This window comes from Sceloporus occidentalis, unplaced genomic scaffold, assembly GCF_023333645.1.
Source record: "Sceloporus occidentalis isolate IW3139 unplaced genomic scaffold, rSceOcc1.0.p SCAF_11, whole genome shotgun sequence".
NCBI lineage: Eukaryota > Metazoa > Chordata > Lepidosauria > Squamata > Phrynosomatidae > Sceloporus > Sceloporus occidentalis.
This window is the reverse complement of record NW_028316991.1, coordinates 18,043,060-18,067,993: the sequence shown is the minus strand read 5'-3', so window position 1 is coordinate 18,067,993 and position 24,934 is coordinate 18,043,060. Positions and strand designations below refer to the sequence as shown.

Genomic DNA, 24,934 nt, shown 5'->3' with positions numbered 1-24,934 from the left:
TTAAATTCCTGGTACTAACATATAAGGCCCTCCATAACACTGCTACTCCATACATCTCTGCCCTCGTAAACGAATACTCTCCTACTTGAGCCTTATGTTCTTCTCATGGGCTAAGGCTCTCCTCCTCGCTTACCACCTCTTCCTTTTCCCGTCTACAAGATTTCACTCGGGCTGCCCCCTTATCTCTGGAATCTACTTCCACCGAACCTTCAGCATTCACCCTCCCTCCCAACATTCAAGAAACTTCTCAAAACTCACTTCTTCATAGAAGCTGCACCATGACTTCCCTGTCACCGATACAACCACCAAGCTACCTCTCACCTTTTCTCTGTGCCTTTTGTTTGTCCCCCCATTCCCTCAAGATTGTAAGCTTGCGAGCCGAGCCTCTCCACCTAATGTATCGGTTTGTCTTAGTCTGTCAATTCTCGTGTTGTCATACCCCTTAAATGTATGTATGTATGTATAGCGCTGTGTAAATTGTTGGCGCTTTATAAATAAGATAATAAATAACAATAGTTAGATCAGCTGGCTAGCACACTAAAAACAAAAATGGTCTGATCCCTGCTGTCACAGATATTATGCAACAGCCAGCAACCTGCAAATAAAAAAAATATTTATTAAACTGTATAGTGTCTGCCATTTAACCCTTTACTTTGTGTGCACCCTTCCCTATTCTGTGGGCTGTTGCTCAGTGAAGTAAGCATGTCGTTTAAAGTGTTCTGTAGATTTGAAACAATTGTACAAAAACCTGCGCATGTGGGGTATTTCTGCCGTCTGGAGATGCAGCTGAATACACTTTGTTGGGGGGTTTTCTGCAGTTATATAAATTTGTGCAAACAATCCCAAAAACCATGGAAAGGTTGGTGAGAAAAGCAACAGAAAGTAATATTATGGTTCACTTATTATATTATGAAATGTTTCCAAATGCTCCTGGTGAAATACCCTGGTTTGTCTTCTCTCAAAAAATATATACCTTGTGGGGCCGCCAACCTGTCCCAAATGAGACATGGGCCTCACAAAGTTAAAATTTGAAAATTTACATGTTGTTGTATTTTGGTCAACTAACCTAGTTTTGGGGCAAGCTATCAAAGGAAAATAGTACAATTTTACTATGTTGTACTATAGGTCTAAAGTCTGCCTTTGAAAGAACAGTATGTAATGCGTGGGTGCCAGTAAAAGAAGAAAAGGAAAATCGTGATTAAAGAAACCATGTGAAAACAGCATAATGTGACTTATTTTGACCGGTTGGTCCAACAGATGAAGTGTTCGGGGTTAATACGTTGTGGGGATTTTAAAGCATAGGGTAGGCATACGGCTATCCTGAGCAGAATTCAACAGCAAGGAGGAGGTCTGATGTCCGTGTACCAAGTAGAAGAAATAAATTGCTAAGCAGCGGTTTTTGTTTTGCATCGCTGTAGATTATTGGATTCCTCCACCGTTGATAAACTGAATCTTGAGTATTTTCAGCCGTACTACTCCGGCTTCAACTTGACTCTTAGTAAATAGACCAGTTGATATTCGAGAAGAGATAAAGTATCGCGTTTACTTAACCCTTCAGCTTTCTCATTTTTAGTGGATTGACCTGTTACGGCTCAAGCTAAGAATCCATTGAGATGGACGGCTTCAACTTAAGCAATGCGTCTTGTTCCCAATAGCTGTTTGCAGTCTCCTCTGCTCTTTTGAAGCCTTGTAAAGAGGGCAAGACTCTGTTTGTTAAGCCATATTTATGAAGGGCAGTTCTGGTGCTAAGTGATAAATGTGGTTTAATTAGAATGGATTTGTCTCCATAGCAGCCGATGGAATGTTCCGTACAGCTCCACCAAACTCGGTGTATACATAATCCAAATGTTTTCTTGCTTGACTACGCTGTTTCCTACTCACACTTTTTGTGTCGATATACCGTATGTGTCATAATATAGTTCTAACATATATGTCCCGGGCATCCCTGTTTCCTAGTTTGGTGTACTAATAAAACTATATGTGCATGAGAGAGAAAGAAGGTCGGTGCCGTCACTGACGTGGTGGGGGGCAGCCCTGCGAGGTGAGTGGCGCGTTTGAGCGTCACACAGCGATTCTTCTCTACCATCTTCTGCATCCGGAAACCGACGTAACGTTAGTGTGCAGGAACTCTGCCCCCAAGAGCCTTCGGAACCATAATGAAGAGAGGCTATTTTGTGTTTAATGCCAAGCTTTGAAAAAGAATATACGCATCCATTAATCTGTTTTTATTAGCATCGTTTTTATTTTTTGTAAATTTTTTTTTTTTTTTTTTTTTTTTTTCCTATTTACTTCAGCATTATGCACTGCAGTATACCCGAGTACCTACAATGTTTGGAATACTCTAGAAGTTTTTGGAATGGATTGTCTTGTTTCTGGACTTGAATCTGAGTTATTTCAAATTAAATTTTAGGAATTTCAGTTTTGTGGTAGAAATGATCTTCCAAATGACCCTCTTTGTGACTCCAATCCTTTTATTCCTTTTCCTCTTGTAAGGTCCCAGCCGGGTATGGGTGTATCCGTGTTCTATAGTCCTAAGAGTCACAATAGAAACCTCACAATTTATAAACCTACATTCCACTAAAATTATTTTTCTAAATGCCTTGCTTAGTTATATAAATATCAATGATTTAGTATCACACAATAAGTCTCCGTAAAGCCCCCAACCAAACCCCCCTTAAATAAAACTGTCCTTCTTTGGCTCTATACCATACCTACCAACATCCAAAGGGTGAAGAAACTAAACATGTTCTGCCTCAGTCTTAACATTGGTTTTCAGAATCTGCAAATTCTGTGTAAATGTATTTATAAATGCACTTGTAATGTGGGAGAACTTTTTTTGTTTGTTCAAGATAGTTTTTAAGTATTTGCCTGATGTTCATGATAGTATATATTTATTGAAACACCGAAGCATCTGTCAGGATTGGTGCCTCTGCTTTAAGTTCTTCCGGCGACATAATAGTTCTGGACGTTGTCGCGTATATTTTGGATGGACTCGCGTAAATTGGTGCGTATGTTCTTTTGCAATTGAAGTTAATTCACTTCTGTATCCACCCCTGTCTATTTCTACTGAATGTAGTTCTTTTACTGCACGGGTGCACTAGTAACCTATTTAAAATGAACAGGAGCTGCAGCAGTCAATGGCGTGTATACTGTCCGAATGCTGACAGACCCCGTATTACTGCCTAGTAGAGCTACTGTGAGGGGGCTGCTGGTGGCCAAAAAGACCTCGTGGAATATGCTTCAGACTACCGGTACATCGGTGACTCCATCACAAGCAAGTGGGATGCACGGGATGGTGCAAAAGCAGCAGCCATGATATCTGCTTATGTGCAACAACTGTTTTCTACACAGAAGTTATGAATAAACAGTTATTTTAGATAAATGATGAAGCTCGGCTTGAGCTGATATTAGTGGTGGCTGCGCTGACAGGTTGGAGGAATCACATTTTTCATATTGTATTTCGAAATAAAATGTTGCCTTTTCCAATAATTCTTCAGATACGTTTCTATACATTAAAAGCACTTCAATGGTTCTCCGAGAAAAGCAAGCACCCTATACTTCCTTATTAACGTCTAGTTTATGTGGCCGTGGGTTTCACGTGGCATGCGAATGTCTGCTCGTTATCTCTTTCTTGACATCTTTCTTATTTAATCAATTTAGAGAACACCAAAAACTTGAAGGACGTTAACAGGGCCGGCCCAAGGCAAAATGCCGCCTGGGGCGGATTTTAAAATGCCGCCCCCCCCCTGTATTTACCTTTCAGCAGTCCTGCAGCGAGTCTCCATGTTCGGTCTCGGTGCCGGCTATGAGGAAATCTTCCGGCACTCAGCATTACAAGCCGGCACCGAGACCGAACAGGGAGACTCACCGCAGAGGAGAGAGGGGCGCCGAGCGGGTACTGACAGCTTGGTAAGCGAAAATCACTCAGCGCCCCTTTCTCTCTCTTTCGCTTTTAAAAAAAAAAAAAAAAAAAAAAAAGGGCTTGGGGCTTCAAAAGTGCCGCCTGGAGCGGTTGCCCCACTCGGCTCCATTGTCGGGCCGGCCCTGGACGTTAAATGGAAGAAAGTTGTTAAAACGTAACTGAACGTATTAATACAATTGTACTTTTAATGTGTCTTAATGCTTCTTGTGTGTTTGCAATGTTATCCACAAGCTTCCATATTAGACAGTTATTTAAAGTCTTGAAATTTGTCTCTTTCTTGCTCCGCAGTCCTATCGGATTCGCCGTGGATTAGTACATCGGGGTCATGTAAAGGAAGATGCTTTGAACTTGAAGAAGCTCAAGCCCCTTTCTGCCGTTGTGACAACCTATGCAAGAGTTACATCAGCTGCTGTGCGGACTTTGATGAGCATTGTCTGAAGACAGGTACGTGACTGCGGCACCCGCAGAAACCCCCGTTTATGCCGACGACCTTGCTGCGGAATATATGCGTTGTTCCTTTTTAGATGAAGTGGAGCATCATTGTACAGACACTCATAACAGGCTGCTTAACCATTTCCATCAAAAGACAAGCTACGTCAGACTGTAGTATGAATAGATTTAATATTTAAATAAAACACAATGGTGCGTGATACAGCTGCATAAGTCGGATTGGGCAGGACAGAATATCTGCCTCGTATTAATGATCTGTAGAAATGCGATCTATCATTCGAAGCTTATTTAACTTGAGGACCTTGATTAACTCTAATAACTTTGAGATAACCAAATTGGTTAAAACAAAAGATAAACTAATAGTCTTCACACCAGCCAAGTATTCTGTTTCATGTGGGGGGTGAGAGTTATTGTTCCATGTCTCTTAGCTTATTTGTGAGTGATGGTTAACATCATAAAGGGAGTTTATACAGAACAATTGAACACATAATGATGATATTGTACTTTAAAGTATAACATGTTATTTCCTATGACATGCAATCAATCTTTTGAAAGATAAACTTATACACAAGACAAAACCGTAAAAAAAAAAAACTATTTATTCTTCTCTATTAAGTTATGTCTATACTGGTTAGTGACTGTTTCAGGCAACTTCTGTAAGGGTGGGTGAGAAAGTCGGGACGGGACATTTGTGTTTGTTGCACCATCTTTGGCTAATGAGCTTGGCCAAAATTAGAACAATTACCCCTTTTTAAAAAAAAAAAATATATATATAGTCTGAATATTTACTTTGATTGCAAAGCAAATAAGCAACGTTTTGGTAGCTTGAAGAAATTAATCTATGTGGGAATTTGGTATTTCTTTGGGGGGTAAAAACATGAATATTTTGGACATGAGTGGAGTTTTCAGGGGTGTTTCTTGAGTGAAATACAGTTGATTTTCAGATATGTTAAGAAGCGGTGCAAAGAAAGAAGGGAGGGATCCGATTCTTCAGCGTGCTGCCCGGTATAACCACTTTAACCCCCTAGGATATGTGTCTGGAGTCTGGTACGCGCAGGTGCGTGTAGTCTCAGGACAAATTAATTTATCAGAGGGTAGGGTCCCCCTCCCCATCAAAGTCTGTTATGCTCTCATCTATCCCCCTAAATAAAGCAATGTATAGCCGCTCGTTGCTTTCCAAACCAATTAGGATGAATGGTGACTGATAATCAAATGCTTATTTACATGAAAAGCAAGAGAGTAAAATTGTCATCCTTTTTAGAGGCTGCAGATGTCTACTGGGGGGGAACTCTGCAAACTCCTACATTAGACTGATTAAACCAAACACGCCACACACTTTCACACATTCTCTATCTTGAGGTCCTTTGTTCCGTGTTACATTGCACCACGCTACTTTCTTGTGTGCTGCAAACAAACCTTTATATGTATGCATGGATTGTATGTGCTAATGATAAGTACCAAGGGATCCTTCTCGTTAACTGCTGTGAGACGCACCGTTCAGTGGTGCAGCCCCCCTCATAAGCCTTATCTACGTGTCTCATGTCTTCCTCACTAATCTCTTACAAATATACAATTAAAACTGCTGATTTGTAGTTGAAATAACTTTATCAAAGGGTCTCCTGGGAGGTGTCTTGGGGTGAAAGGGTTAATTAAAGCCAGGCGTAAATGTGGTTTAGAGATTCTGAATGTGGGAGGTGGTTGGATTTAATCTGATCTGGGTCACCACTCTCTCTAATTACAGAAACCACTTAATAAATACATGTTATTCCCAATGAATGTCACTTTTTTTTATGACAATTTTGCGAACACAGGGCACAATATGAACTCGTTGCTTAATCAAACACTGTTGAGCTTGTTTGAGCGTGTGTAAGAGGCTAATGGGACATAAGGAGATTTGTTAGGGTAGACCTTGCTAAACTTACTTGCGGCTTCGCCACTTATGCTGTTGTGCCATCAGACTTCATGCAGAACACTGCTGGTTTTATACCCTCCGCCTTCCCAAGGTCCTCGCGTTCCTGGCGTGTAACCGGCCGTTTTAGAACAACGTATGTATTCCTGTATGTTTTTGTTTTGGCGTTTACTATATACATACATGCGCTGCGCCTGCCTTTTTTTAACCGTACATCTTAACGTTTCCACTTTGCAACGAGCGCCCCTTTTGTAGATCAACACCAGGGCCGGGCGAACTGAAGCCCTCTATCTTTTCCGGGACTACAGGACCCGTCGGGGTGGGAGTTCTGCTGCAGCTGTAACTAGCGAGCACAGGCCGTCTATTGATGTAAATATTCTGCACTTCGCTCTTGGTGTGGAATAATATACGCATTGTTCCTGTACGAAGGAACACTATGTAATGCTGACACGTGTTTTGAAACCTCTCTGTGTTGACCAATTAAAATGTTTGCAAAATTCTCAATTTTCCAGCAGACGTGGTTAAACAATTTTCTTTTTGTGCTCGCGTGTGAAGGGGAGGTTTCTGTAAGGTAATTTTATTATTGAGAGGGAAAATAAAACTAGTCTAAAAACTTCTACAAATAAAATTCATAAGATCCGTAGAGAAACTCTAGCTCTGTGTTGGTAAATTATATTTTTTACATATTATTCCTCTTCTCTGTTAGTATCTTGCTTCTTCGGCGTTCTATTCGCATTTAAGATGCGCTTGTTTTACAGCCGCAACCTAGGCGCATGAACAACATTACATCAACATCACTAAAACAATAGACTAAAAAAAACTTTAATGTAAATGGGTTAATCTATATCATTTAAAAAAAAAAAATTTGTACTAAATGTATTTAACTAGATAACGTGCCACAATCTACCTTGAGGATATTGATGACTCTGTCTCTATCCTTTACCCCTCAAATCGATCACAAGATGCAACTAAAACACCAAGTCATGCCCCTGTGGTATCCTGATTACATCCACTCTCTGCCAACTTGCCTCCCGCCTTTTATCTAAAAGGCTGATCCTCTCATTGTGTTTCGCGCCATCTGTTTCCCCACCGTGCCAATTCCTCCACCGGCTGCCCATACCCTCCGGATCAAAATTGAAACTCCTGACCGGTTCTCTACTGAGCCGTTAACACTGCCCTCATACGTCTGCTCTTGTCCTCGCTCTCCTAGCTAACTTCTTAGCTCTTCTCATGACGTCTCTCTCTCTTCAGGCATTATCACTTCTTCTCACTTGTGTCTCCAAGTTTACACACACGCTGCACCTTTTAACCGAAACATAAAGTCTATCCTCCCGATTCCCGACAACCGGCATTCTGGAACAAAACTTCTGTATACAAACTGCTGTATTTAACCTACAATATAATCAAATCACTCTTGGTTATTCAGGGCCTCACTAATGTTATCTGCTGGGGTTCTGTAACATAGTAATTCTTTTTTGTTTTATTTTTACTTTAAATGCAGGCCGTTCATGGGGCTGCACAAGAGATAGATGTGGAGAGGTACGAAATGAGGACAACGCTTGTCACTGCTCTGATGACTGTCTGGCCAAAGGCGATTGCTGCCCAAACTATCAAGTCGTATGCAAAGGTTAATTTTGCTGTAAACCAATTTTGTTGTCTCTTATTGTATTGATCCAGTAGGAGATGCTGTATTCGGTAGTCTGGTGGTCCGCCTTATAAGTAAATGTATTGCTTCTTGAAAGCTCATGAAACGCTAGATAGGGGTATGTTTGCCCAAGTCTAGCTCGTAGCGCACGGCAAACGTACGGGAAAAACAGTACAAGGGAAAACCACCTTCTCAGGCAGAGCTGTAATGGTTTGCTGGGATTTAACGCGCCACATTAACCTTAAATCATAGTGCACCTTACTTATAGAGTGCATCGTTTAGGGGTGCTTATAAAAAGGCTATAAAGTACTGGGCAGCAGCTGAGGTTGTCTAAGCGCAAGGAGAAGATGTCAACCGGCTGCCAGAGAGGAGCCCGCAGCAGGGCTAAATGGGGGGGGGGGGACCTGCCGGCGCACAGAGCTGCATGTCTTGGGCGTCGGGCGATACGAATTGCTAAATCCCGATTTATAGGTCGCACCCCCACTTTATATAATCGGGCCAATCAGAATCAGCAGCTACACATCGTAACTGCAACAATATCCTCTCCTACAATTCCTCCTCATTTCTTCTATCTTATGTCACAATTCCAAAACGTATGATAAATTCTAGGAAGTTTCCCATGAAAGTCCCTTATGAAGCTAATACTAGTTCCTCACATTTGTTTAAATTATGGTATTTTGTAATCTTCTGTTGTGTGTCTGAGTAAACGTTTTATATAATATATTTATTTTATCCTTTTTAGGTAGTACGCACTGGGTGGATGATGAATGTGAAGAAATTAAGTACCCAGAATGTCCGTTAGGGTAATGAATATCTGCTTATTTCCGAAAATACTTTTTATTTTGAATATTATGTAGGTGTTTCTATAATGATCTGTTTGTGTGTGTGTGTGTCTGGCAGTGAGTATTACCTGAAACCAATTACAATGCCTCTCTTTGACTGTGCTGTGGTTGTTTAGGCAATGATTTCTACTATAGGATAATCTTATTTTTGCTATTTATGCTGCGCTTCCACCACTTTTTACTTAAGGACCACTGAAAATATCAAATGAAAAGATTACAGTGGACAGGGGTGTATTCACTAATGTGGCAGTTTGGAGGGGAGTTGAACATTTCAGATGTGTTGCGTGTTATTAATATAGAGAGAATGCTCCAATTTATCCATGGCACAGGGCCATCTCAGCCCTTCTTTAAGAGGAAACCCACTGGAGTTGGCCTCCATAATGGAGGGGAAATGTTCAACTATTGTCCACTTTCGTGAGTATACCCCAGAGTTGGGCAAACATTCAGGCATATATTCTGTTCCTAGCGGAATTTAGAGGTCCTATAAGGCATCTAAACCCTCATTAAGCATCACAACGTCTCATTTGTCTGCGTGGCTCACAGTTACCAATTGTCTTGTGTAGACATGATTATCAACACGGTGGCTCACAGAGCACTTTAATAAAGTGGGTTACCATTAGCTGTAGAGTGGGGACGCTTAATGTCCAACTGGGCCATGTGCAATGTTAGGAGATCAAGGCACCATCAGATGACGAGTATCCAATGTATTTTTCTTATGATATTTTATGAGCCAGCTGTGCAATAATACACCCAAATGGCACAAAAAAGTACCAGCAAGTAGTAGTTGGTAGTCAAGGAACTTGTCCAACCTTGGCATATAGGAATAGGCACCTGTGTCTGTATTTGATTTTTATTTTCTCTCACTGATCTGCTTTTTATATTTTAATATGTTAATTTTAAATTAATTCATTCATTTTTTCCCCCTTAGGTTTGTTCGTCCGCCTCTTATTATATTTTCTGTTGATGGGTTTCGTGCTTCATACATGAAGGAAGGACATAAAAAAATGCCAAACATTGATAAACTTAGTAAGTTTGACCAGCATTCAAACAAATGTCCTTTTTAACACCAGGTTTCTGCCGTTAATTGGGAACCTGTTTAAATCCGTATTGTATTGGTGTATTAGTTACTGCAAAGTATTTTAACTCTCAAGTAGGACCTTTTGTCGCAAGAAACCTGTGTTAAAATACCTCCCTTTTTTTTTTTTTGTTCTTTCTTTCTAGTAACCTCTTCCTGTGGCAAAATACTTTCTCAAACTATTGATATATTATCGATTCATCTTTGAAAAATAGTCTTTAAAAAATTTTTTTTCATTTGTTTTTGTGTTTTATCCAAATAGGAACATGTGGAACACACTCTCCATACATGAGACCAGTTTATCCAACAAAAACATTCCCAAATTTGTACACTTTAGCAACGGTAATGTATCTTCACTGCAATTGTTTGGACAATTCTGTTTTGATAAAGAAAAATGAGACAAATTGTCATATCCTTTACACATCTTGTTTGGAATTTGTGTTGTAGTTGTTGATAGGAAGCTGTTGTAGGAAATCTATTGTATGTTTCTATCATATGCTCCTGTCATAAGTTAATATATGATTGCTGGAATGTCCCTTTAAGGGAAAGAGCTTCAGCTCTCGTAGAAAAGCATTTAGACCAGGGGTTCTCAAACTGCGGCCCTCCAGCTGCTGCAGGACTACATCTCCCATAATGCTCCTTCAGCTAAGAGGCTGGCTGAGGAGTATGGGAGATGTAGTCCTGCAGCAGCTGGAGGGCCGCAGTTTGAGAACCCCTGATTTAGACAGACTAGATGCTGTCTCCAGTGGCATGGTGAGGAGCGTCTGCTCCAGCAAAATAGTAATCTAGCTTGTAATTCTGATCCTGTCCATTCATAATAGGTGAAAAAAATAACCTAATGAGACATGAGTACACATTTACAATATTGAACTGTAATACATATGTTTTGTGTAGCTATAAAAATGAACAATGCATGATTATAACTCCATATCTATACCTGTGTACAGGGGCTTTATCCAGAATCACATGGAATTGTTGGGAATTCAATGTACGATCCTGTTTTTGATGCCAATTTCAGCCTTCGCTCCCGTGAAAAATTTAATCACAGATGGTGGGGAGGCCAGCCTGTAAGTTTACTGCTAAGTGCATTGATTTCTTTTATTTTTACAGAAGCCAAAATATGTACATTTTCTCCCATATTTCACTATATAAAAACTTAAGATGAAAATGTTAGAGAATGAGAACCACTATACAATGTAAGTCATCTACACACCTGGAGTATATGTGCTTTCGCACGTGTCTAGCGGATGAGAAGCTTCCGTATGCTATAAACTAACGCTGGAGAATACCTTTAGCTGTAAAATTACAATGTCTGAAACCTGCGCATTAAAGAAGTAAAGAATTATTATTTTTTTTTTTTTCTCTTTTAGATTTGGATTACTTCAGCAGAACAAGGGGTGAAGGCAGCTACTTTCTTCTGGCCAATGTAAGTTTTTATAGGCAGATCTTGTTGTGTCAACAAAAAATACAGTAGTTTTGAGTTGCAGCCTGAGCACAATGTTCTGTTCTAGGTGATTGCAGTAAAGACAAAAAAAAAACAACAATAAAACACATGCGTGTATATATATATAATATACTTTAGCCTTTTTTTTTTTTTTGTAACGATTAACAAATGATCTAGATTATTGTTTTAATGTAATATTTACAGGAATTATAATACATACAAATGTGAGATCAGAGTTTATTATGTGTGTCTGCCATCTTTCCCATCTGATCTGTTACGCTCCGAACCCTGGACAAATGGCTAACGAAAATAACGACAGCGTCACTGTGATCCCATATCTTTACTATGTTTCTGGGGATTTTCAGTGCATTATGTGCTTAAGAACATTACTCAAATAATCTAAGTTATGAGATACAAAAATTTACATTGATGTAAAATATTTTCTAATTATTCCAACTATTGTCAATAATCCATTACAACCAGTGGTTCGCGTGGATATTTATGGAGCGTATAGTGTTACATTGTACAGACAACCTGTGGTCCGTTTCGCATGATTTTCCCCCTTATATTTTAGGGCTATTGTTCAAGAACGAAGAGTTTTAACTGTATTAAAATGGCTCAGTTTACCCGACACTGAAAGGTAAGCTGGACGGCTATAAAAAAAAATAGAATATTACTTATTTGCATATCTATTTATTTTGGCTTGTAGGATTATGTATATGTAACCTTTCCTGCTCTTTTTAAATTTTACTTTTTTATCTTGAGGTTGCTGTCATTTTAATACACTGTTTTCATAGAAACTATAACATTACATTTATTGTGTTTGTATGTATGGCAAAAAAGGGGGCCACAAAACTTAGTATGTAACTTTAAAAGAAAAATAAAAAAATTCTGTGCTGCCTCAATAAATGGTTCTCAATTTAAACAAAAGATTCCATTTCCTATAAGAAGACCATTCATTTTTTTTTTTTAGGGGGAAAAGAATACATTGAAGGAAGAAAATAAAATGTTAACATTTTTTTATCGTTTACGTTTCAGACCATATGTTTATGCGCTTTACTCGGAGCAGCCAGATCAAGCAGGGCATAAACATGGACCTAAGAGCCCAGAGGTTTGTATATCATGGTGGGGTGTGTTACACATTGCAAATTTCTTTATAGCCTTGTTTTAATTACGTAGATAGCAATACTTGAAGTCTAATTTGGTCACAGGTACCTATAATATACAATAAAAATGTATGCTAGTGGCATGGTCTACCCTCTGCCCAACCTCTTGAAATTGAACGCACACCCATGAGGATTTTGGGACTGATTGTAACATCAGATTTTTGAGATCACTTGAAGTTTTCATTCCTGTTATGAGTTGTTCACCTACCCGTAACAGAATTACCTCTTCCTTACCTACCTTTTTCTTTTGTTGTAGTTGGACGATTACCTAACGGACATCGACAGACTTGTAGGCATGTTAATGGATGGCTTGAAACAAATGAAGCTACATAGATGTGTCAATATTATCTTTGTTGGAGATCATGGTAATCATCATGTGATTTCTGTACTTATAAATTCTTAGTAGTGAAGGCTGTTAATAAATACTAGTCTAACTAATAGTCAGAAAGTCACCTGCAAGATCAGCTTTAAGTGAACACTTTATGTCCCTTTTAAAGTATATCGCAAGTTTACTTTTTGTGCCGGAGGAAATGTTTTCCAGCTTCCAACTGTGTATCTAGACGTCCAGCTGGGGAGATAAACCGCTTCAGAATTCCTTTTCCTTCAGTGCTTTTGTTTTGATTATTATTTTTTTAATTAACTAGCCGGCATTTTCTAAGGGTTATTATTGCATTGCTTCTTGCAATCTATTCACTTGTGGCCTCATTGTTAAGAAGTTGTTTTGTGATCGCGCATGTGAACAAACTGTACTTGCGCTGCTGTTTTTCTAATGTTCTTGTACTTAATTCCACTCTCCACTTTAATACCAGTCCCTCATTTCAAATTATATAAAATCATCTGCTTCTTAGAAAAACATGGTGTTGAAGGACATTTTTTGACTATACTAAAAGAAAGTCAGAATGTATTTTTCTCTAGTCTATTTAGTTTTTGTGGGTTTTGCGCTAGCTTTTTATTTTTTTTATTTTTTTTTTTATTAATTTATTTTTTTGACATGATATGCTGCTTTATAGAACCATGGAGGTGACCCTGACCTGTGTTGGGAACAGTCCCAGGCCGTTTACTGATAATGTTCCAGCACAGGCTCTGTTAGGAATTGTTACTTTTTATATTCTTTCTTTGAAAGTTACAGTTTGGTTCTGGCACCTGAAATTCTTTTCCTTTTTCTGCCTCTGGTATGATCCTATTCTTGTGTAGGGCAGATAATAATAATCTAGCTGGCCTTGTAGTGGGGGGGGGCGTACGGTTTACCGGCCTGTTGTTAATAAATAGTACAATTATAGCTGCATGGGTGCTGATACGTTGGCGTGCATGAGCTGGTCTCTGAAGCCTTAAGGCACAGTAGGGTCCTTCATGCACAGAGTGGCGGCGCTCTAATATTTATCGGGTATAATGCAGATTTTTAGAGTGTGATTTCATTGGAAACATTATTGGCTATGATTCTTTTTTTTTTTTTTTTTATATATTTTAGGGAACATTAAAATCCCCATTACAAAGTTTTCCACTTCAACCCAGCCTAATATGCAGTCTGAATGATCTTTCAAAGTGGCCTAGGGTTAATAAGGATTGTAAAGGCCCTCTCCTCACCTTTTTGCTTCTGTAAATCCAATTGTTCTTTCATGCACCTATTGCTTAAACCTACAAAATGTGATGAAGCTGTATAAATAAATGAATAATGATTAACCGTATCTAACTAATTCGTGTTCAGTGAAGACCAGGGTTTTTCTCAATTTCTTCTCTGCGTGACTGACCAGTTCTTTTTGGATTAATGCAATCAGTTATATATCCCACTGAAAGAAGTTATGATTATTCAGATTTAAACCTTTCCTTGCGGTTTTTAAATTGTTTTATGTTTCATTTACAGGTATGGAGGAAGCTAGCTGTGAAAGGACTGAATTTCTGAATACCTATATAAACATGGATGACTTTTATTTATTGCCTGGTTCATTAGGACGTATGCGACCCAAGAGCAATGGCAAACGTAAGGAGCTGCAAGCTTTAAAATAGTAATTCCTTGTTAATCCATATTTTGTTTTGTTTTCAAAAATGCAATACTATGGTGCTGGAAAATTGGTGACATTATGAATGTAAGTGGTTTCATTGTATCCGCGGTTTACAGATCTGAAAAATAATTGGCAACAATCTGTTTTTTTATTATAATAATATACATTAGAGCCGAACACCACACATAGATCATGCATAGTGTTCTGGGTAGGCATGTAAACTTAAGTCTACTCTGACAGAAACCTGTAAAACACAAGGTATGTATATGTCTACACATATGCCTGTGACAAGGGATGTATATGTCCTATACATATGCCTGTGATGTCATTAAATAGTGGCACGGCTTGGACAAAGGGGAAATATTTTGGACATGACCTGAGCTGGGCTCACCGGTCGGATGTGTGTGTATGTGTGTGTGTGTATATATATATATATATAATTTACTCACAGAGTCCATTGCACACCATTCCAAATATTCCAAGCCCGGTGCTAGTAACCAGCAGTTTCCATGTAAAACACTTTCAAAAAGGTCAGCACTCCAGGTCTTTAAATAGACAATTTCATTTTATTCAAAGTCAAGTCGACGTTTCAGTCATTACTGACTTTCATCAGGACATGATATATATAAGAGAAAAGAAAAAATGTCGGTGCGCTAAGCTAGTCTCAGGCTCAAATAATACAAATGTATAATATGAGGCCTACCAAACAGTGTGAGCATGCTGCAAATACAGTGTGTTGGCTGTACAATGTATACAAAAAACAAAATACTGTCTGCGCTTCTCACCCTAATAAAGTTGGCAACAAATATATAAACATAATATAAATGAGAGGTTTTGGTTATATGAATTGGCCAAAGCATAATTAAGCTCACCCGCCACGTCAAGGCACACTCTCAATAGGGTGAGAACCTACTCTCACTATGTATGTATATATATATATAATATAAATTTAAATCATTTGAACCTTACCTTGTCCCTTTTAAAGCCTCAATACCCATGCCAGAGCAGCATGTGTTGTTTAGCCAACTTACAGTATTAGACACACCATTTTCATAAACTAAGAATACTCTGCTAAATTTGTGATGCCAAACTATACAACCTTCCATTCTTCAGAAATTTAGTCTGCCCTATGTGCAAAAGGAATATTTACATGGCTCATTAAACCGCATGTAAAAATTCTGTCACTTTCAGAAGACTTTATGGCTAGTATTGGAGAGCGTAGCACCAAGAATGTTGCATTGTTCGGCTTTAGTAGGGGCCAAGCTCCCCAAGAGACTCGCTCAAGATACAGATCAAGCGGTGGATGTGAATACCAGTTCCATCGTACGCCTCTGTTTTTGTACCAAATGCTTCGTATTGATGATTACCAAAAATTTTTTTAAGGTTCTGTTTGATTTTCAAGTTCCTGGTAAAGGAAGAAAAAGCTTTCACTTGTTAACGAAGAGAATCACACCCTGATATTGTTTTATTTCCTCATTGCTTCCTGGGATATGCTAATGAACCCATTCAGCTTGAAGCATTTGTTAATCTGAAAAGTCCCAGTCTGTACCACAAAGTGCCAGGCAGCTCCTAGTAATCCGTTCAGAGCTTGCTTGGCAAGCGAACAATTGCATTTCTATTCAAAAGAGGAAACTCATTTGTGAAATGAATATCTGTAGTTTTTATGTAAAAGTGCGATCACTATTACGTGGGTACAGTGCGACTCGTGCATAACCTAACCGCTTGAATGCAAAACGTTAAACTATTTTCCGTAGGCCCAACTTTTGTGACTATGCGGTGTTTGTCGTGGTAAAGGTCGATCTACGTAGCTCTCAACCCACGTAGCACCTTTACAGATACAATCATTATCATAAATGGTCGCTAAAGTATTTAATGATTTGCATTCTGTAAACGCGAGGAAGACCTTTCTCGTCAAAGCAAAGTACTCGTAGGCTGATAACACCCAGCACCTTCACATTACCGTCCATAACAAAAGCTTCATAACATCTCATTTGTTAGTAGGAATAAAATTCCAATTCCATCTATGTCACATGACCATACCTGGGATCTTTCATGCTCCAGCTACCCGGCGGCCTCTCTAATCGGGATGCGGGTAGGCGGTCCCACTGACGTTGGTGGGCGGTCCCACTGACGTTGCTGGAAAACCGGTGTGGTTGGAGGGGAAGTGGGCAGGAGTGGGGCGTGTCACAACGCCTTTCCCCCAACTTGGAGTTTTTCGCTGAGGAACAGGAGAAGCAGCGCTTCCCCGGAGTCTCCAGGAGAAACCCAGAGAGTTCCCAGAGATGCACATGACAGTACACACCCTTCGACTAACTATAGGACAGGATGAACCTGGAGAGGCAGATATATATATATAAGAAAGCACTTCCTCTTCCAGGTCACTGCTGCTCTAAAGCAGTAGGAAACAAAAAGAAGACTAAATTATCAGGCAGATACGATGCTCATAAATGCAGCCTGATTTCCAGAGAAAAGCATGTGTACTGTCATGTCTGGATGAGAAGAAATAGTCCTAGTGGTAAGTCATTCCATTTTCAATGCACGATTTAGATGGTTCAGTGCATTGAAAATTGAACACAGTTTTCTTCAGTCTATGCCATTAAGCATTTCCCACGGTTGCATATACTGAAAAAACATTGTGATTTTGGTAGAAAATATATAGATATTTTTTGCATGTGTATATAATTATATGAGGAAATATTTCTGCAGCGAGCATGCCATGTTGCTTTACACACTCCTATGGCTTAGGCTGATTGGTCTCCTCCATTGTTGCCCACCTGCATTGATGTTGTTTTCATCATTGGACAGCATAGCTTATCTTAAAACAATGTTTGTTTGGCGCACACAAGCGATTTGTAGTGTCATGGGCTTTGTTCCTTTTTATTTTACAGTTTATATTACATTATATCATCAACAAATTGTAAAAGCTTTCGTGTTTTCCCATTTTTATTTCTAGATGATCCCAAGGCAGTTGTTGCAAATCTCACGGTACGTATATGTGGCTTTTCATTCCAAATAAATGGCTTACTTTTGTTTCAACTTAGAGCGAGCGTTCCCAGCGAGGAACCCCTGCTGTAGAGATATTAATACAACTTCTGTGGCCCCTGGTCCCACAACACTTTTGCGAATCATATATGTACAGTATATATTTTTCTATGGTGTGTGTGTGTTTTTTTGTTTGTCCCCCCCCCCTTTAATATAGTAGTGTAATATAATCATTAATTTCTTAGTGTAAGAAGCCCGACCAACACTTTAAGCCTTACCTGAAGCAGCACCTTCCCAAACGTTTGCACTATGCAAATAACCGAAGGATTGAGGACATTCATCTTCTGGTAGACCGAACGTGGCACGTCGCAAGGTAGGCTCAGTGGTGTTTGCTGTGATTTTTAAAGTTTTTTTTTTTGTTGTTTTTGTTTTAATGAGAAAACCACTTAACAAAACACTGTACAACTTCTACAGCATGGTTTCTCAAACTGTGCTTCGTATAATATAAAGGCAGTAGCACATTACCAAGGAGGGGCACTTTAGTTTTAAAGTGTATGGTTAGTGGCTGGGCTTTTATAGGGCTTTACGTTTTTTTTTTTGTTTTGTTTTTTTTTGGTGACGGTAATGTAGAACACTAGTTTAAAGGGACATTGGCATTGGAAAGAGGTTAGAGGGTTTTGGGTCCCATATGCATGGATGCTTGGGAGATATGAGATCCTATTCTTTGATACTGCATCAATCTTGGTTTATCTGTTCTTTTTACCCCTGCTTTTTTTTCCCCTTAATGTTTGTTTTTGTGTTAACTGCCCTTCTGATCTCTTTATGCAGAAAACCAATGGATGTCCACAAGAAACCAGGCAATAAATGTACTTTCCAAGGTGACCATGGTTATGACAATAAAATCAGCAGTATGCAGGTACTGGATGGTAATGACAATAGGTGTTGTGTATAAAAAGTGCTGCTAAGAATAATTTGGTGCAGTTGGCACAAAAAGGCAAAAGAAACCTATAAAGTAGCCATATGCATGCAAAATAAATGGTAATAGAGGCGTGTATAAAAAGAGCAAATTTGCATATTAAGCGCCACTCTTTGTACATAACCCCCATATGAGAAATTGTTAATAATACCAAACAGGTTTTACAGCGTCTAACAGGATTATTATTTTCTTTAAAGACCGTCTTTATAGGACATGGGCCAACGTTTAAGTATAAGACGAAGGTGCCGCCATTTGAGAATATTGAGCTGTACAATGTCATGTGTGGTAAGTCATCCCCTGTTCCCTTTATTGTATGTATAACTAAATATTGTCACAATTGGATCAAGTGTTCTAAATCCATTTCAGTATATATATATATTCAGCTCCATGTATCGGGTTCTGTAACATATTTCTGCAACCTTAGACTGATACAAGTGTATGTAACAAGACCTTAACTTTTCGTTAGAGATGGCAGTCTTTTAGATGTCTGTCTGTGAGAGGGAAACATGCTGAGGTTGCTTGTCCTACGCTGTTTGGGAGAATGCCAGCCTCTGCTTTGAACACTACCGGCCACAGCTATAATACTATAACAGAGCTAGACAAAAGCAGGAGCCATGCGTCCTGACATGATATATTTGTTACCTTATTTTGGGATCGTTTTATATTGAACTCCCCACCACTCCTTTACCATGCAGCTTCCATGTGCATATCTGTCACTTGCCTTAAGGTGTTTTTAAAATATAACCTTAGTATGGCATGACTTTTGTTGAGTGACACTCAATTCACAGTGATACTTACAATTAACAATTTTCTAACCAGGTAATAAATCACCAGCAATCTGCCAGAGTTGAAGTATACAATGTTACTGTATAATATAATGCTGCGTTTTACCTATGTGTCATTTTTAATATCTGTTTGGGGTTATATAGGTTGTCAACTGTAAGCTCACAGTTTCTTGTCTTGTGAACAGATATCCTTGGCTTAAAACCCGCTCCTAACAACGGAACGCATGGGAGCTTAAACCACCTTTTACGAGTTGCCTCCTATAAGCCAACAATGCCCGAGGACATCTCCAAACCTTTGCCCATAACCCTGATTCCATCCACCGTAAATGAAGAGCTGGGATGCTTATGTGATGACAAGGTAAGCAGCGCCATAATTAGCCAGCTCTATATTTTAACTACTGCCCTTTCATCTTAAGAAGTGATTGCACATCTGTTGAGAAATGTATGGATAGCTTTCTTGTAATCTGGAACTGGGGTTTCTCCACATTGCTGCTCATCATGACTTAACGTAACAAGATACATTTCTTACACAACTTCTAATTTGCTTGCTGAGTGACAGCTGATATAGACATGCTCTAGCGGTGTTTTCAGCATTATTTGAATTACATTTTGCTGATCTAGAGAAATTGTCTTGAGTATTGTTCTCTGATAGGTATCTGCCAATCTTTTCTACTTTCTCATCTGGCATTTTAATGTACTATTTACACAAACTGTGTTCTGTTCAGTAGCGTAATGTTTGCTTTAAGTGAAGGTATCTTGTTTTTGTTTTTTTATTATGTGGGAAGAATAAAGCCGAGGAGCTGAATAAACGTCTTTATCCCAAAGTAGCAGATGGTAAGTTTTTGATATAAATGTTTCTGTGTGACTTATAAACAAATGGTTGTTCCTGATTTATAAAGCATTACCTTATTACTGTTAATTTGTTATATTTAGTCATGTAAAACATACAGTAATATTTATCAGATGGTATTTCCACATAATCAGCATGGCTGGATTGTAGCAGACTGGCCGATTTAAACCACGGTTTATGATATAAACATTTTACATTGTCTTTAAAAACTTTGAACTTAACTTTAATACCCATATAGTTTATCTTCTACCATATAAGGCAGATGTTCCCTTAATTAATATAAAACTAATTTCTAAATCCTGAGAACATGCAATAATGGTATTATTGCTTACACTTGATACAGTTCTGTAAGCTTTAAAATAAAAGGTCATCCCTTCCTCTTTCGCTTATTTTCACATATTTTTGTATGTAGTTTGTATCTGTTTTTTGTCTTTTTCATGAACGTATATATTTAGTAACACGGTCTCCTTGCTGTGGTCATTGCATCTATCCAGAAAAGGTTTAGGTTCCAAGTATAGAATCTTTAAAGGGACGCTGCAAGCTTTTTACACTTTAACGCATACAATAGTTGAGCTTTACCTTGTAATTAACTTTAGCGGGAACACTTTCCTCCAGCCAAAGCATGCATGAGTTACAAAAAAGGGACATTGGAGCTCTGGACTCTCTTCTATCTATTTCTAGTCTGTGCTTTACTTAGGACTATTTGGTAAGTCATAAAGCTATAACTTCTTACGGAGATACCGTGTTTCCCCGATAGTAAGACACCCCCGATAGTAAGACGTATCGGGAGTTTCAGAGGGGTCAGCTAATATAAGCCGTACCCCGAAAGTAAGACATATGTCTTACTTTCGGGGAAACACGGGGGATTTGCCTACGGCCTACGGCCGCATTAACGCAGGGCATAAGGGGCGCCTGCCCCTTAGGCCCGCCGCACCTGCGACCGGGTCCGCCACTCTAAGGGGCCGGGAAGTCCCCACCAAGGCCGGCCTTACGTGTCTGCGGCCGCACAGGATTTAAATTAAAACATCGGGGTTTTTTTTTTAACTTTATTTAACATCCTCCATGTTAAATAAAGTTAAAAAAAACTTTATTTAACATGGAGGATGTTAAATAAAGTTTTTTTAACTTTATTTAACATGGAGGATGTTAAATAAAGTTGAAAAAAAACCCCGATGTTTTTATTTAAACCCTGTGCGGCCGCAGACCCCTAAGGCCGGCCCCTTAGAGCAGGGCCGACCTTTGGGGTGTGCGACCGCACAGGGCGCCACACTCCAGGGGGTGCCAACCTGCGGCACCCGGCACCCCTCCAGAGACGGACAGTAATGTCCGCCGCTGGAGGAGCAGGCTCGCAAGGGAGCGGTATCGGAGGTCTTTAACAGACCTCCGGCTCCCTTGAGTGATTTTAAGCCGGGTTCAACCCGGCTTAAAATCACTCAAGGGAGCCGGAGGTCTGTTAATGACCTCCGATACCGCTCCCTTGTGATCTGCGCGGCAACAGCTGTTGTGCGCCGGGGTTTCTTGTCAGATCCCGGCGCACAACACTGAAGCCGCGCCCACCGCTGTCCGTGCCCTCTGACCCGGAAGGAGACAAGAACTGGCGAAGAGGAGGAAAAGAAGCTGAAAGAAGAAAGGAAAGGTAGGAAAGCATTAAATTCGAAAAATTTTTCCCAATATAAGACATACCCCGAAAGTAAGACATAGTGGGGCTTTTAGGGATAAAAAGAAAGTAAGACGCTGTCTTACTTTCGGGGAAACACGGTAAGAGTAGTGGCACAGACGCAGGGATGTCGGTGCGTTGCCAATCTCCCATACCTGCTCCCTTCTTATATTTTTGAGTACTTTTCCAAAGCTTTTTATTAAATCTAGCAGTTCTCCTGTGCTTACACGCTTCGTTAAATGGAATCATTTCTCCACAAACACCCCAATGTTGTCTGAGACATCTCTTAACTATGAAAACAAAAATTCTTATAATCTAACTTAAAGATATCCGCTAAAAAACATTTTTACCACTCAATGCCATTTCTAAAATCCAAAGGTTATTGCCCCCCCCCCCTGTCCCCATCAGCCATGTTTTCCAGATTCACTTCTCCCCTGTTGTTTGGCTACAGGTTCTTATTTTAGGAAGGAGTGTTTGAAGAAGAAAAAACATTCACGTCACTAAACAAAATGGCTATTTTAAGTAAATTAACACAAAACAAACATAGAGCAGTCTTTTTAGTAGGAAAATGGGGACATTGAAAGACATAAAGTAGCATTGTCATCGCTCATATGATTAGTGTAAAATTATGGTTTGCGGTAAAGGGATGTTGGCCCATTTTTGGTTTAGGACTTTAAATTACAGACGCAGCACAAAGAGTAATCGAATCAGCTATATAAACTAGTTGGAAAATGTGGAATAATGTAGATGTTTTTTCTCCCTTTTGAATATTTTTACAAGTCATCCCGTAGCGTGACTCTTGTATTGTATAGATTTTCTCAAGATTGTAAGCTTGCGAGCCGGGCTCTCTCCACCTAATGTATCGGTTTGTCTTAGTCTGTCAATTCTTGTCTTGTCATATCCCTTCTATGTATTGTATTAAGCGCTGCGTAAACTGTTGGCGCAATATAAATAAAAGATAATAATAAATTTCTGCAGACATATCACAGCAGCCCTTATGTTTAACACGTTATTATAGTAATGTTTTACGAGGTGTGCTTTTTACCCCGTTTTGTCTCTCATCAGATCACCTCTGTCTTGATTATAGGGATAGTTTTTCAGAAAGCTGAGAAATCCCAATCAGGGAATAACAACGTTTTGCGTCTTTAACACTGTTGATTGATGGCATGAGTGGCTGTTAGATGTCAATCTGTTCTTCCTTTTTGTAATTCTTGTATCTGTTTGTGTTAACAGACTTGGCAGTTGATGAACTTAGCAATGAAATTAAGGAGTTGCCTTCAAGAAATGCAGGTTTGTGTATTCGTTATTGACGTAGAAATAATGTGGTTTTCAGTGACTTGATTGATGTTTTGAGCTGGACGCTGTACATACTGTATCCCCGTATTCCATTAGCAAGAACATCACCTAAACAATTGCTTTTGGTTCCAGTTAGTCATTAGTGAATAAACTATCGGTGGGAATGGCACTTTAATGCCTTGATGCTTCTTATTGTTTCTGTCTGTCTGTTTTCTCTTCTCTTCGATGGCTGACCTGCAAAAGAATTGCACGCTGAGGATGAGATTAAAGTGTCCTTGATGTTAGAATGGTTAAGTGGTAGCTCGGAAGAGGCAGCCTCAACTAATCCTTCATTGGAAAGCAAGCAAGATAAGTCTTCAGAGGCCGAGCAACGAGGTTCACTCGCAAGCAGAGCTGGTGAGCCTTTGAAAACAAACATTTTATTGGCTTCCCAGCTCTTAACGAAATAACTCATTAAAAGCAGATTCGTTAGAGGACAGAATCATGAGTTATGGCCATCAGAATAGGTCAAGGTGACTGTCCATGGCTTTTGTGGTGTGTTGCTAATAGCCAATATGGTTGTGTTCCTCTCCTGCTTTTAAAGGTGCTGTTCCACTTAGGCAGACTATTTACGTGTACCCCCCTAGTATTTTAAGCAAATAAACATTAGCAAGTTTGTAATTTTTCCAATTGCATAAAAAGAAGCCTTTTCAGTTTCTGTTGCCACAGCCTTTTAGTCCCTGCTTTTGTGTCATGAAAAATAAGAACCCTCAAAATTTCAGTCAAAATTTCCATGGTTAAATAATTCATTTGAAAATGTATGTTCGGTCAACAGGACTAAGAATAATGTCTCTAATGCTTCAATTAGATACAAAAGTGCTAAATTCTGCAAGGTAGGTAGAGCAGCACCTTCAAATAACTAAATTCTAAACAGAGGCGAGGCAGTTTAGGCAAAAGTGCAAACTGATCGTCAAATAGTTAACCCAATGTCACTTTTTTTCTCTCGCTCGTCTAATTCAATCTTTTAAGGATTAATGATGCACCACTAATTAACCCTTTATTGAAGTGTACTTGCATTACAATCTGATCTGTGTTATATGTGTTTGTTATATGTATGTCTGATTTGTCTTGACCAGTTTTTTTTATGTGCTCCTCTGGGTCAGTCTTACTGTCATGTACAGTATGTGAATACATGTTCTGTTTTAGGGTTGCCGTCCATGTGCCTGTAATGCTGCTTGATTGTGAGTCAGGCTTTGGGCAGTATAGTAACTTTGTACATTGAGAGTAGGGAAGCCAGATGCTTGCACAATAGTCATGGCGTATATATCTGTTTACTATCCCTGCCTGAACCACATTTGCTTACATGAGTTTTGCTGGTGGATCTCTCTTCTAGCATTGCTCGCACACAATGAATTCAAGTGGAGTAGAGAATAGAGGGATGTAAAATCCTAAGCGAATACCCAGGGCCCCTAATATGTAGCTGATCATTATGACCCTAGTAGTATAGTAGTTCCCCTGTGCTAGTAAGAGCCAATTTTTTATTGAAAAGAAAATGTTAGGTTCTGCCATATAGTACATTTAAAAAAATAAATAACCTGTTCACATATAACAAGTTTGTTTATGACCGACACATTTCACTAACTCATTCAGGGAATGTAGATTTGGGGCAAAGTAATAAATCACAGGGTTAAATCATATCACTGAGCAATATATGTATATACAGAATGCAACACTTCCCGTTAACGGCATCAGCGCAGTCTGCTGGATATTAATGTATCGTTTACATGACATTTCCATTTTGTTTTAAACGGTCCCTATAAAATGCAAAATGAATGCATGACTTCTCATTCAACTGGACACATTGTCTTCAAATTCTGTAATCATTAACAGTCTGTTACTTTAAACCTCATGCTTCAATATATATTAATTTTTGTGAAAGGAATAATAGGACTTTGT

At 39.2% G+C, this 24,934-nt stretch overlaps 1 protein-coding gene across 1 annotated transcript in view; it reads left to right on the top strand.

The window, feature by feature from the left end:
- LOC149305649 (autotaxin-like) overlaps positions 1–24,934 on the top strand; it is a 39,902-nt gene that overhangs the window by 5,652 nt on the left and 9,316 nt on the right. Inside the window, exons 3-20 of the mRNA XM_089477270.1 lie at positions 4,211–4,366; positions 7,783–7,908; positions 8,669–8,729; positions 9,697–9,794; positions 10,106–10,185; positions 10,791–10,910; positions 11,214–11,269; positions 11,862–11,927; positions 12,326–12,398; positions 12,710–12,818; positions 14,315–14,431; positions 17,407–17,438; positions 17,681–17,808; positions 18,264–18,351; positions 18,609–18,696; positions 19,382–19,554; positions 19,982–20,030; positions 22,937–22,993. Coding sequence (XP_089333396.1) covers positions 4,211–4,366; positions 7,783–7,908; positions 8,669–8,729; positions 9,697–9,794; positions 10,106–10,185; positions 10,791–10,910; positions 11,214–11,269; positions 11,862–11,927; positions 12,326–12,398; positions 12,710–12,818; positions 14,315–14,431; positions 17,407–17,438; positions 17,681–17,808; positions 18,264–18,351; positions 18,609–18,696; positions 19,382–19,554; positions 19,982–20,030; positions 22,937–22,993 — 1,677 coding nt within the window. The remainder of the gene's footprint in view (positions 1–4,210; positions 4,367–7,782; positions 7,909–8,668; positions 8,730–9,696; positions 9,795–10,105; positions 10,186–10,790; positions 10,911–11,213; positions 11,270–11,861; positions 11,928–12,325; positions 12,399–12,709; positions 12,819–14,314; positions 14,432–17,406; positions 17,439–17,680; positions 17,809–18,263; positions 18,352–18,608; positions 18,697–19,381; positions 19,555–19,981; positions 20,031–22,936; positions 22,994–24,934) is intronic.